The 14,579-nt window shown below is 41.2% G+C and overlaps 1 protein-coding gene and 1 long non-coding RNA gene across 7 annotated transcripts in view; one reads left to right on the forward strand and one right to left on the reverse strand.

Annotated features, from left to right (window-relative positions):
- IFT88 (intraflagellar transport 88) overlaps positions 1-14,055 on the forward strand; it is a 154,045-nt gene extending 139,990 nt beyond the window's left edge. For all 6 annotated transcript variants that reach the window (XM_066258992.1, XM_066258995.1, XM_066258993.1 and 3 more), the window contains 2 exons: positions 13,405-13,515; positions 13,752-14,055. In XM_066258992.1, the coding sequence (XP_066115089.1) occupies positions 13,405-13,515; positions 13,752-13,873 (233 nt within the window). In that variant the 3' untranslated portion in view covers positions 13,874-14,055. The remainder of the gene's footprint in view (positions 1-13,404; positions 13,516-13,751) is intronic.
- LOC136325138 (uncharacterized) overlaps positions 1-14,579 on the reverse strand; it is a 67,886-nt gene that overhangs the window by 49,214 nt on the left and 4,093 nt on the right. The gene's annotated exons all lie outside the window — the stretch shown is intronic.

The raw sequence follows: 14,579 nt of genomic DNA on the forward strand, positions 1-14,579 counted from the left end.
CAGGAGCTGGTGCCCAGAGCCTGCATCCTGGGAGTGCCAACGGTGGTTTTGTTAGACTCCTGGTCATGATGGACACTGATGTCTCCATACTGTCCCCAGCCTTTAGATCAGCAGTTCTCAACCTGTGGTTCGCGACCCTGGTGGGGGTCGAACAACCAAAACTCAGGGGTCGCCTAAAGCCACTGGAAATACATATTTATTTTATTTTAAAATGTATTGTATAATAAATATGTATTTTCCATGAACAAAATAATATTCACTTAACAGTGTACTAAAGTCACTAAAATAAGAAACAAGCAGGAAATTCAGGTATTTTATTAGGTTTTGAAAGTGTGTTAGAAGTGTGACATCATAGAAATTATTTATAGCCAATGTTTCAGGTAAAAGTCACCCACAGGCGGCAAGCCTGCCTCCTTTGCCGCTGCCATGTGGCACAACTCATGGTGATCAGCCCTACTAAATATCATTGATGGTATTAAAGATCTAGATATTTTTCTTATTTTCATTACTAGTATAAATGTATTACATACTCAATATGGTAAAATCATTTAATTTAAATCATAAAATCTTTGCCAAGATCTTAATCTGTTAAAGAATTAACAACAATGAAGTACATTGCTTTTCATCTTCTCTTTAGTTTTTTTTCTGCTTTCAGTTTATCTACAGCTGTAAATAATTTTCATGTTCTTAACTATATTTTTTCCAAATAAGTAAAATGGTCTTCCCTTGGAAACTGACTTCATTTTCATTTAAAGAGAACATGTGTGGGGCCTGACCAGGCAGTGGCACAGTGGATAGAGCGTTGGACTGGGATGTGGAGGACCCAGGTTCGAGACCCCGAGGTCGCTGGCTTGAGCGCAGGGTGGCTGGCTTGAGCCCATAAGTCATTAACTTGAAACCCCAGGTCACTGGCTTGAGCAAGGGGTCACTCGCTTTGCTGTAGCCCCCCGGTCAAGGCACATGTGGGAAAGCAGTCAATGAACAACTAAGGAAACAAAGGAGCCGCAACAAAGAATTGATGCTTCTCATCTCTCTCCCTTCCTGTCTGTCTGTTCCTATCTGTCCCTCTCTCTGTCTCTCTCTCTGTCTCTGTCACCAAAAAAAAAGAGAGAGAACATGTGGGGGAAGTTTATGTGGTCACGCCTCTTAATTTGTTCCATGAATACAGCCTATGTTATAAAACTTTCTCACAAAAAAAGAACTCATGTATCCAGATCTTTGCTATTGTGAACAATGCTGCCATAAACATGGGGGTGCATTTCTCCTTTTGGAAAAGTGCTATGGTGTTCTTAGGGTATATTCCTAAAAGTGGTATAGCTGGGTCAAAAGGCAGTTCAATTTTTTTTTTTTTTTTGAGGAATCTCCATACTGTTTTTCACAGTGGCTGTACCAGTCTGCATTCCCACCAGCAGTGCAGGAGGGTTCCCTTTTCTCCACATCCTGGCCAGCACTCAATCTGTGTTGTTTTGTTGATGAGCGCCACTCTGACTGGTGTGAGGTGATATCTCATTGTGGTTTTAATTTGCAATTCTCTAATGATTAGTGATGTTGAGCATCTTTATTATATGTGGCTTAAGTGTCTGTTGTCGCTGATAGCTTATTGGTTGCTTGCGTAACTGTACTAGCCAATGGGGTGAAGTTGCCACGGCTGAACGCAAATTGAGCGGGTGAAGGTGAACATTTGTTTGCATTGGCAGGCATCTGTTTTACATAAAAACTACGTCTTAACGTAATTTCTTTTAAGAATGCCTCCTAGAAAACACAGCACTGAAGAGGAGAGAAAAGGAGCTAAAGCTGCACAAAAACGGCTTTCTCGACAAAAAGAAACCACTGAGCAGAGAAAGACAAGCCTTGCTTCAGTTGCAGAGCAAATGCGTCTTTCTCGGCAAAATGAGACTGATGAGCATAGAGAAACAAGGCTTGCCTCAGATGCAAGACAAAAAAGCCTGTCTTGACAAAATGAGTCCCTTGAACAAAGGAGAGAAATGCAAAAAAACGACAGAGTAATGCTGACCGAAACACAAAAAGGATTAAAACAGTTTCAAACGGAAAAACTTCCATTTTTGAGCATTCCTCTGGTGACATGAATATTAAATGTGAACACTGTCAGTCCTTAAACTTCAAGTTAGAAACTAATCGATTTGACCATGGCAAGAAAGGATTTTCTCAATGTTGCAAGTACGGAAACATTGTAGTTCCACTAATTGAGAATTATCCACCACTCTTGAATAAATTATTGACTAATCAGCATCCAAATAGCAAGCGGTGGCTCTTAAGAAATGTACCGCCAGTGGTTTCCTTCATTGCACTCTACTTTAAGCAATTAAGCAAGTAGAAGAGGGAAACCCCGTGGGACACTAAGCAAAGGGGCGTCCTCGCCGCCTGCCCTGGGTAATTCAGTTTGAATTAGCAGACACCTTTGCACAAATCATTTTAATTACAATTTATAATATCTAGAACAGCAGTCATTTCGTATGACCGCCGGGCTTTCTAGTGTTTTCATATGCCTATTGGCCATCTTTATGTCCTCTTTGGAGAAGTGTCTATTCATTTCTTTAGCCCATTTTTTGATTGGATTGTTTGCCTTCCTGGTGATCTGGAAACAGCCCAAGTGTCCATCAGTGGATGAGTGGATTAAAAAGCTTTGGTACATATATACTATGGAATACTACTCAGCCATAAGAAATGATGACATTGGATCATTTACAATAATATGGATGGACCTTGATAACATTATATGGAGTGAAATAAGTAAATTAGAAAAAAACTAAGAACTATATGAATCCATACATAGATGGTACATAAAAATGAGACTCAGAGACATGGACAAGAATGTGATGGTAATGGGAAGGGGGGATGGTGGAGGAGGAAGAGAGAGGAGATGAGGAGGGGAGGGGCACAAAGAAAACCAGATAGAAGATGACAGAAGACAATTTGACTTTGAGTGAGGGGTATGCAACATAATCAAATGTCAAAATAATCTGGAGATTTTTTTCTGAACATATGTACCCTGATTTATCAATGTCACTGCATTAAAATTAATAATAACTGACCTGTGGTGGCGCAGTGGATAAAGCGTCGACCTGGAAATGCTGAGGTCGCCGGTTCGAAACCCTGGGCTTGCCTGGTCAAGGCACATATGGGAGTTGATGCTTCCAGCTCCTCCCCCCTGTCTCTCTCTTCTCTCTCTCTCTCTCCTCTCTAAAATGAATTTAAAAAAAAAAAAATCCATTAAAATTAATAATAAAAATATATATTAATTAAAAAAGAACTCGTGTATAAAAAGTATAACATTCTAACCTGGCCTATGGTAGTGTAGTGGATAAAGCATTGACCTTGAATGCTGAGGTCACCAGTTAAAAGCCCAAGGTCACTGACTCTGAGCATGGGTTCATCAGCATAGGGTTACTGGTGTGAATGGGGGTCACCTGCATGGTGATCCCAAAGCTCGCTAGCTTAAGCCCAAGGTCGCTGCTGGCTTGAGCAAGGGGACAGTGGCAAGGCCCCCGGTCAAGCACATGTGAAAAGTTCAATGAACAACTAAAGTGCCACAACTACCAGTTGATGCTTCTCCTCTCTCTCTTCCTTCATGTTTCTCTCTCTCTCTCAAAACAAACAAAAAAATTGTTTAAATGTTACAACTGAGTGCCTTCTTAGTATGAGTTCACTTGTAAAAATGTTGGTCAAAGCAAGGTGTCTCCCCTGTAGCAAAGGAGCTGCTAGATTTTTCCCAAGTCTCAAAACAGCAAACTTGCTTTATCAGTAGTAAGAGGGTCTCGGTTGCTCTGAGGACGGGAGGGGGTCTGAAACAGGACTGCGGAAAGAACTTGTGAGTTTGCTTTGTCTGGATGTTTGTCATTACTCAGCCACATTTCATGGCCAGCTAAGCTGCTAAGCTGAGAAGATCATGTGCCAGGAATATGTGAATAAGGCCATAGTTATCCACATAAACTTTCCACGTCTACATGAAAAGTGCCACGCTTTACATCAGTGGTTCTCAACCTTTCTAATGCCGTGACCCCGCAATACAGTTCCTCATGTTGCAGTGACCCCAAACCAAAAAATAATTTTGGTGGCTACTTCATAACTGTAACTTTGCTACAGTTATGATTCCAAATGTCAATACCTGATACACATTATGTATTCTCATTGCTACAAGTCAAACATAATTTAAACATAGTGATTAATCACAAAAACAATATTTAATTATACACTGAGAAATATTTATTACTAATGGACCTCCTTACCTAGTGTATTGGGGCTACCATTCCGTAAATAGCTGCTTAACTAATGGATCTATTTTTTCCAGATTAGTGACAAGTTTTCTATATAGAACAGTGTGAACTACGTCATAGGATACACTGCAGTTTCTGCACAGCATGGTATCTTTCAGGACTCTTTCACACTATAAAGCAGCAGTTTCTGCGGTGGAATCCACATCTCATTTACTTCAATGGGAGACCCGTGGATTCCGCAGAAGAGAGATCCCCTGTACGGCAGAAATGCAGTTCTGACACATTTCTTCCTTTCCTATTCAAGTCAATGGGAGGCCGCAGCAGATTCCGCTCAAATATAGAGCATGTTGCTTAATTTTTTGCACGCTAGAACTTATCCTAGAGCAGAAAAATTCCAAAGGTGGAATCCACCACCCCCAAAGACTTCTATAGGAGGCAGATCTTTTACACTGCAGAATCCGCACAGCAGATTCCTCAGTGTGAGGCCTCTTTCAGTCTAATTTTCTAGGCCTGTTTTCTCATCTGTAAAACAAAGAGGTTAAATCTAACCTTTTTAGTGACATTTTTATGTGTTTCTCCTGACTGTGACATTGTTACAGACTTCTATTTCTGACAGTAAGATGGACTGAGTATTCAGGGAAAGTTTTCTACATGGAGCCTCCTGAAAATAGTGGGCTGGTGGGAGGCAGAAAGGAAGGAAAAAGGAGGGAGGGAGGGAGGAAAAGAAAAGAAAGAGGAAGGAAAAATAAATAAGAAAATGAAAATAACTTTGTAAATTCATGACTGAGTTGGCAAGAAAGAAGGAAATTATTTGGAGACCACAAATGAGTAGAAATTTTAAATGCAAAGACATAGTAAGTACAGAGGCTGGTGATACTCTAACAAATTCCTAGTGGCCTAGAGCCTGGGTTTATAGGCCACTCGCAGGGAACAGAGATAAAGCCTGGGTCACAGAAGGCCAGAGGTCAGATCAAAAAGCCCCTTTTATAAAGCCAGGAATCTTGATAAGAAATCCTCCCAGCGGGTCAAATAGAAAAGATTTCACACACACACCCCACCACCACCACCACCAAAGGCTGTGTTTCCACCTTGGTTGTATTGGAATGGGATAAACAGGAAAAGCCTCCTAACCATAAGCTACTATGTGGCTTGGAGCTCAAATTCATTATTACCTGTGTGGCCGGAAGCATCCAAGCTGGATATCTGGGATAAGAGTGGATTTGGGTTGTTGGTGCTCCCAGGGGCCAAGAAGAAACAAAGTAAATCCTCCCAGGAGGAACATATTTTAACTAAGCCTCAAAAAATTCCTTCAGACAGAGTTCCAAAGAGCAAGGACCTACAACTTTAAGAAGAAAACACTGAGGAAATAAGCCTCTATGAGTGAGCAACAGAAACTGTAGAATCCAATCGCTAAGGACTACACATAATTATAATTATCAGATAAAGAATAGATTTTAAAATAAGAATTCACATATCTCTTGTGATCTGAACTCTAGAACTGAATATACTGAGATCAGATTTTGGAGGTAGGGTTGTTATCCTCTGCTATCTGAACTCTGACAGTTGCTATCTAAATTTAGGAAGCAGGTAACAGAATGCTTCACTATTCAGATTCTCACTATACAAACTCAGGAATTGGATTCAGACAGTGGGGAATACTTACGTATTTCAAGTATGACAACAGAATAAAGGAATATAAAAATTACTAGGCAGAATTGAGAAAAAAAAACTTCCAAAACTGAAAAATATAATTGAAATCAGAAACACAATAGATGGTTTAAAGCAACATTCTGAAAACTGCAGGCTGCAGACCAAGTCTGGTTTGATCTACCACCTGCTTTTGTTGATAAAAGTTTTACTGGAGCCCTGGCCGGTTGGCTCAGCGGTAGAGCGTCAGCCTAGCGTGCGGAGGACCCGGGTTCGATTCCCGGCCAGGGCACACAGGAGAAGCGCCCATTTGCTTCTCCACCCCTCCGCCGCGCTTTCCTCTCTGTCTCTCTCTTCCCCTCCCGCAGCCAAGGCTCCATTGGAGCAAAGATGGCCCGGGCGCTGGGGATGGCTCTGTGGCCTCTGCCTCAGGCGCTAGAGTGGCTCTGGTCGCAACATGGCGACGCCCAGGATGGGCAGAGCATCGCCCCCTGGTGGGCAGAGCGTCGCCCTTGGTGGGCGTGCCGGGTGGATCCCGGTCGGGCGCATGCGGGAGTCTGTCTGACTGTCTCTCCCTGTTTCCAGCTTCAGAAAAATGAAAAAAAAAAAAAAAAAAAAAAAGTTTTACTGGAAAACAACTGTACTCAATCATTGATAGTCAGAAACCATATGGTATGCAAAACCTGAAGTATTGCCTGATTTGTTACAGAAAAACCATCCTGACTCCTGAAGAGCAAATTAGATCAAGAAGAGAGTGTTCTTGACCTGGGTGATAGAGCAAATTACCCAGAATGCAGGAAAGAGTCAAAGTAGCAGGAAAAAGGAGGTATTAAGAGATATGAAGGACAAAGTGGAAGGTCTGATATACATATAGTTGAAAGACAGAATGAGGGAAAGGAAATAATGAATGACTGAAAATTTGGGGGAGTTAATGAGGTCTTGAGATTTACAAACCTAAATCAAAAGTGGAGTAAATAACAAGAAAATAATTTTATATATCACAGTCAAATGATAACATACAAAAATTGAAGAACTCTTGTTGACTTCTCAAAGTTGAAAATGGAAACCAGAAGGAATGGTATTAAATCATCACACTGTGGCCTGACCTGTGGTGGCGCAGTGGATAAAGTGTCGACCTGGAAATGCTGAGGTTGCCAGTTCGAAACCCTGGGCTTGCCTGGTCAAGGCATATATGGGAGTTGATGCTTCCAGCTCCTCCCCCCTTCTCTCTCTCTCTGTCTCTCTCTCTCCCTCTCTCTGTCTTCTCTAAAAATGAATTAAAAAAATTTTTAAAAAATCATCACACTGTGTCTCTAATGAAGTCTCGACTTCATAAAGGAAATAATATTTCTTAAAATACTACAAAAAAATGAATACTATCTAACATAGAAAATGTTGAATTCCAGGTAAAAGTAAAGACAAAAACATGTTCGAAATATCATACTGAAAGATGAATGTGTTTTAAAAATAGAGATTATCATACTGTAAAATGTTGCACCCTGCTTTCTTCATTCACCATTATAACATGTCTACTTTCCTGTTATCAGGCATTTGCATGATTTTCTTAGTAAAAATTTTAGGAATGGAACCTGACCGGGCGGTTGCACAGTGGATAGAGCGTTGGCCTGGGACACAGAGGACCCAAGTTCAAAACCCTGAGGCTGCTACCTTGAGCCCAAGGTCAATGGCTTGAGGAAGGGGTCACTCACTCGCTGTAGTGCCCCCCCCCGTAAGGCACATATGAGAAAGCAATCAATGAACAACTAAGGTGTCACAAAGAAGACTTAATGCTTCTCATCTCTCTCCCTTCCTGTCTGTCCCTATCAGTCCCTTTCTCTTTCTCTCTTGCAAAACTGAAACTCGAAACCCTGTGAACAGTTACTAGCCTTTTCTCCCTCCCATCTCCCCACCGCGGGCAACTGCCATTCTACTCTCAGTTTCTAAGTTTGTTGACTTAGATAACATATAAGTGGAATCATGCTTTTCATTTGTCTTTTTTGTGACTTATTTCACTTAGCACAGTGTCCTAAAGGTTCCTCCATGATGTAGCATGTGTCAGGTTTTCCTTCCTTTTCAAGGGTGAATAATATTCATTATATGTCTGTACCACATTTTCTTTATCCATTCATCTGTTGGTGGATATGGAGGCTGTTGCCACCTTTTGGCTGTTGTGAATAATGTTGCTATAAATACAGGTGTGCAAATATCTCTGAGATCCTGTTTTCAATTCTTTTTAATATATACCCAGAAGTGGAGTTACTGGACCATATGTTAGTTCTATTTTTAATAGTTTGAAGAACGTCCATACTGTTTTCCATAGCACTGCAATATTTATTTTCCCACCCACAAAACACAAGGATTTCAACATCCTTGCCATCACTGTTATTTTCTGTTGTTTGATTCTGGCCATCTAATTGGTGTGAAGTGTTAACTCATTGTGGTTTTGATTTTCATTTCCCTGATGATTGGCAATGTTAAGCACCTTTTCATATGTTTGTTGGACATTTGAATATCTTCTTTGGATAAATGTCTATTCAAATCCTTTGACCAATTTTAAATTGCATAGTTTGTGTTTTTGTTCTTGAATTATGGAATTAATATAATCTGGATATTAACCTCTTATCAGAGATATGATTTGCAAATATTTACTTCTTTTTTTGTGTGTGAGAACTTTGAACGCAAATATTTACTTCTTAGGATGTCTTTTCACTCTGTTGATTTTTTTACTTTGCTGAACATAAGTTTTCAAGTTTGATGTGGTTTCATTTATCTGTTCATTTTGTTGCCTGTGCTTTTAGTGTTTAGCTTTTCCTCTATGTTTTCTTCTAAGACTAATATTATATCAGATCTTACATTTAAATCTTTAAATCTTTTTTAGTTCATTTTGTATATGGTTTAAGGTAATGGTCCAACTTCATTCTTTTGCATGTAGATATTCAGTTTTTCCAACAGTGTTGAAGAAACTGTCTCTCCTCCATTGTGTAGTCTTAATACCATTGTTGCAGATTTGTTGACCATATACATCAGATTTTATTTCTGAGCTCTCTGTTCTATTCCATTGGTCCCTTAAATCAGTACCATACTGTCTTATTACTGAAGCTTTGCAATATGTTTCAAAATCTGTAAGTGTAAGGCCTTCAACTTTGTTTTTCTTTTTCAGCATTGTTTGGGCTATTTAGGATCCTTTGAAATTCTATACAAATTATAGAATTTTATTTTTTCTGCAAAAAAAAAATGCCATTGGGACTTTGATGGTGTTCTAACTTGCTTTTTATAATATGTTTCCAAGGTTAAGTAAGGTTAACCATTTTTATATGTTTATTGTTCATTTTACTTTGGGAATTATCTCTCTGTATATGTTGTCGATGTTATAGGGCTTTTTTTTTCCTGGTATAGGTAAGTTTCAAGATGCCCTCTAACTCTAAATTCTATGACTTTAAAATTTTTTTCCAGCCTGACCAGGCAGTGGTACAGTAGATAGAGCATCAGACTGGGATGCAGAGGACCCAGGTTCAAGACCCCGAGGTCACCAGCTTGAGCGCGGGCTCATCTGGCTTGAGCAAAAAGCTTACCAGCTTGGACCCAAGGTCACTGGCTCAAGCAAGGGATTACTCGGTCTGCTGAAGGCCCACGGTCAAGGCACATATGAGAAAGCAATCAATGAACAACTAAGGTGTTGCAACAAAAAACTGATGATTAATGCTTCTCATCTCTCTCTGTTCCTGTCTGTCTGTCCCTATCTATCCCTCTCTCTGACTCTCTCTCTCTGTCCCTGTAAAAAAAAAAAAAAAAATTTCCAAATTATCATTTGGAAGTTTATGTTAATTGATTGATAATTTAGATAAATTGATCTCCTGATTCTATTTTCTGAACTTATTTGTCATTTAATTTTCCTCTAGAAAATAGTAATTGTTTGTTGCTATAGTGAAAAGATTATAACTTGTTTTATTATTGGAGCATAAAACTCACCTGTATGGCCAGTAGTCACGGCCATCACAGCCAGGCATGTGCAGGTTCCCATTAGATTTGGACGGATGGTAAAGAAATTGCAGAGCCAAAAAATGGTGAGCCATTCCTTTATTCTATCCTCACACCCAGCAGGTGAGTTAATACACACACAGTGGGAAAACAACTTCCCTTTCCATTCAGGGCTCCCAAAGCCACTGACACATCCGGATTTTCCTAGAATCAAAGGCCCCCACCAGCTCAGTCACCTCTGGTTCCCCATCTGCACATCTTCTCCCTTCTCATCTCTGCACAAACTGGCTTCTCCTTCAGCACCCTGCCATCTTGGCTGCTTCTTTTCCTTCTTCCTCACAAACTTTCCTTGGCACAAAAACCCCTCCTCTGCCTGACCTGTGGTGGCGCAGTGGATAAAGCGTCAACCTGGAAATGCTGAGGTCGCTGGTTCGAAACCCTGGGCTTGCCTGGTCAAGGCACATATGGGAGTTGATGCTTCCTGCTCCTCCCCCCTTCTCTCTCTCCTCTCTCCCCCCCCCTTTCTAAAATGAATTTTAAAAAAACCCTCCTCCAGCATACATTAGCATAACAAAGCCCCTTCCCAAGCAGGAAAGTAATTAGCAGTTTCGCCTGGCAGCGCAATTTACCTGGGCAGCGGCCATTTTTAACAGTAAAAGTGAGCAAACCCAGAAAATACAGATTTTACAAAATTATTTGCCCAACACCACCCCAACTCATTGGCTGATTAAATGCTTATTTGCTCCATCTGTACCTACCCATGTATGGCAATGTTACGCCATGAAAGTTTATTGAAAGTGATGAAATGAGGATATTTGCAATATATCCTCAGTGGTTTTTATTATAGAAAATATTTAAAAATTTGTATTCATGGCTTTTCAATTGGACAATGACATTTTTCTGAGGAGGTCATTTTTCATTTTTAAAGGTTTGCTTTTTCCATGGGATTAGAATCCTCAGGCTGGAAATTAAACATTAGGATTTCAGAAGGGCTTTGGATACCTGAGAGAGATATTGTGGTTTTGTTACATTTATGTAGATAACATATCTGTGAAAAGTGAAGTAAAAGCAATATTGGCTTAGAGCAATAATTTTCAAACTTTCTTGACCTGAACTTGCTCAGGCACTTTGAAAAACATCCATTAGCACTTGTAGGTGCAAAAAATTTTGACTTAATTGTACTAAAAAAGTTAGAGAGGGGCCCTGGCCGGTTGGCTCAGTGGTAGAGCGTCGGCCTGGCGTGCAGAGGTCTCGGGTTCAATTCCAGGCCAGGGCACACAGGAGAGGCGCCCATCTGCCTCTCCACTTCTCCCCCTCTCCTTCCTCTCTGTCTCTCTCTTCCCCTCCCGCAGCCAAGGCTCCATGGGAGCAAAGATGGCCCGGGCGCTGGGGATGGCTCCTTGGCCTCTGCCCCAAGCGCTAGAGTGGCTCTGGTCGCGGCAGAGCGACGCCCCGGAGGGGCAGAGCATCGCCCCCTGGTGGGCAGAGCGTCGCCCCCCCGGTGGGCGTGCCGGGTGGATCCCGGTCGGGTGCATGCGGGAGTCTGACTGTCTCTCCCCATTTCCAGCTTCAGAAAAATACCAAAAAAAAAAAAAAGTTAGAGAGGAATAAAATAACAAAAAGAGAACATAAAATATGTATGTGCATTAGGCTAAGGTGCCGGGACCTGCATGTGGAAGTGAAGACCTGAGTGGGGGTGATGGATCATGAAGGAAAACACAGAGACATAGAGTTTGGGCCAGGTGGGACATGGGACATTGTGCTCTGATGGAGACACAATGAACCAGCCTGGAAAAGACGTCTATTTCATATGCTTAAAAGAGTATTGTGCTGAGGGGTGGAGATAACTATGTAGCACTCTGCTCTACAAGCATATCAGGACATCCTGAGCCTGCGGTAGCACAGCGTGCTTGCCGCCCTGCTTTTGGTGTCAGTACCACTAACAGCCTTCAAGTTGTTTCAGTGACCAGCCCTGCCAGGTCACTCCAGGCCGAGCAGAGCCCTTCCTCTGCTCTCAGCTGCACGTGGGCCAGACGCATTCAGATGCAGTGGCTCTCAGGCATTTTATTTTCAATAAAATCAGCAATGTAGGGAGATAGTGAGCTTTTGATAACCCATAGAAGACATACCATTTTAGTTAGCCAGCCTTAAAAATGTGGATATTTTAAAGACCATTTTGTTTTGATTTATATCCATGAACAATATCAATAAGCTAAAATATAAAATATATTCTGAAATGATCAGTGCATATTTGTGGACTATTCTTGATGAAAGTTAAGCTTTTGCTTGACCAGGCGGTGGAAGGTTGACCCAGGTTCGAGACCCCGAGGTTGCCAGCTTGAGCACAAGCTCATTTGGTTTGAGCAAAGCTCACCAGCTTGGACCCAAGGTCGCTGGCTTGAGCAAGGGGTTACTCGGTCTGCTGTAGCCCCACGGTCAAGGCACATATGAGAAAGTAATCAATGAGAAACTAAAGTGCCGCAAAAAAAAAAAAATTGATGTTTCTCATCTCTCTCCCTTCCTGTATGTCCCTATCCCTCTCTCTGACTCTCTCTGTCTCTGTCACACACAAAAAAAGAAGAAAGTTAAGGTTTCATAACAAGATTGTGAGGATTTCAAGGGGAAGAAATAAAAACTGTGGGACTGTAGGCATGGTCTTTTGGAATATATGGTTACAGAGACTAAAAAGTACCACTAAGGTTTCTTACTAATATGAATGTTCACGCTAGCTGAAAATTGTCCGGGATGTGAATTGCGTTATTTCCACAGCACCCATTCCATATTTGGACACAGTCATCCTTTTCAAGTATTCCTTATATTGAGCCAAAATCAACTGTACTATGCCGGCAAATACAGCGTTCTTTTCTATATGAACCTTCTTCAGATGTTTGAAGAAAGTGGATTGTGTGTGGGGGTTCTCTCCGATCTAGGTTGAGTGTGCACAGCCTCTTCTGTTGTTTTTTATTTGATGTAGTTTTGGGGCCACTCAGCTGCCTTGATTTGAGGTTGAGGACTCAGCTCATGTTGATCTTATCAATTCCTGTTTGTTCTTTCTCCAGTGCTCACTGTCAAAGTGGTCTCTAACGTCTCACACGGGAATCGGTAAACTGGAACCTATAACTAAGCACACATTTGAAAGAATACACATAAAGACTACTCTTAAGTGATGTTTTTTCTGTCTTATAGATTCCCAGCAAGAGATTTCTTTTAAATCTCAGATAATGAAAATTACATCCCTTAGAACAGGGGTCTCAAACTCGCGGCCCGTCCACCAATTTTGTGTGGCCCGCCCACCAATTTTGTGCGGCCTGCAGACTAATCAAACTTCGTGGATTAATCTGCGGGCCAGTCTGTGGCCCCAAAAAATTGGTGGGCGGGCCGCATGCGGCCCGCGGGCCGCGAGTTTGAGACCCCTGCCTTAGAAGTTGGCTTCCAAATGAAACCACCTGGTTGCTTTAGCAAATGAGTATGCTTTTGCTTGGTGGTGTAGCATTATGTTTTCTAAACATGTTAATCAAATGCATTTTTATTTTTGTGTTTTCAGATAGTGGCCAGAACTGCAGTGCCAGTAGTAAAGGTGAACGACTAAGTGACAAACTCAGAGTTTTGCCTGGGATGAACAAGCCTTATGAAAGTAGCAGTCGCAAAGAAATAGGCAAGTGTCCGTGCTCCCCACCCAGCCCACAGGCCCCACGGATCCAAAGACTGGGACGATGGCAAAGTATTACATAATTGGCCATGAAGAATTTTGTATATACAGACAAAATTTAACTGACTTGGGAGAGCATTTCTGTTCACTCTGAGTTGCTTAGTTTTGATTTGCATATAACTGGTTTCACATTTGTTTTGTTTTTTATGTCACTCTAATGTAACCACCTGTTTTGAACGTAGACGCCTCGTATGCGGATCCACTTGGCCCTCAAGTAGAAAGACCAAAGACTTCAGCCAAGAAAAGAATTGAGGAGGAGGATTTTGGTGATGAAGACTTAAGAGATGATTTGCTTCCAGAATAATATGCACATTATATGTTATTAATTAAAGGGAAAACATTGCCTTGCAATATATGTTAAACGTCAGATTAAACATACAAACTATTTTTGTACATTTTCAAAACTTGAAACAAGTGTATTCTGTTCTATGAGTATGAGTTTAAGTCTTGTTTTGTTTTTAATGGAATAAAAATATGTGAAACTAATCCTTTAGGCCAATGACTTCCTTACCCTTTTGAAAACATAAGAAACGAGTTTCATTACCTCACCTAGTACCCCCACATACACGTATGTGTTTATTCACAAAAATTACTTTTATTACTGCAGTGCATGCTGTTTTCTAAATTTCATTTTAAAAGTGCTGTAACAAAAACTACATTGATTTCATGAGTTGCCACTTGAAAAATACCATGTAGGGACATATCCTTGCTGAGTCTTTGTTCAAACTAAATTACTTCAAGTTTGTAAACTGTAACTCTTTGAAAGTTTTGCCTGAGGGGGTTACCATACTGTTTTGTTGTTGTTGTTGTTTTTATTTGTTTTTTTTTCTGTATTTTTCTGAAGCCGGAAACGGGGAGAGACAGTCAGACTCCCACATGCGCCCAACCGGGATCCACCTGGCATGCCCACCAGGGGGTGACGCTCTGCCCACCAGGGGGCGATGCTCTGCCCCTCCGGAGTGTCGCTCTGTTGCGACCAGAGCCATTCTAGCGCCTGGGGCAGAGGCCAA

The sequence above is a fragment of the Saccopteryx bilineata genome, chromosome 2, assembly GCF_036850765.1.
Source record: "Saccopteryx bilineata isolate mSacBil1 chromosome 2, mSacBil1_pri_phased_curated, whole genome shotgun sequence".
Classification (NCBI taxonomy): Eukaryota; Metazoa; Chordata; class Mammalia; order Chiroptera; family Emballonuridae; genus Saccopteryx; species Saccopteryx bilineata.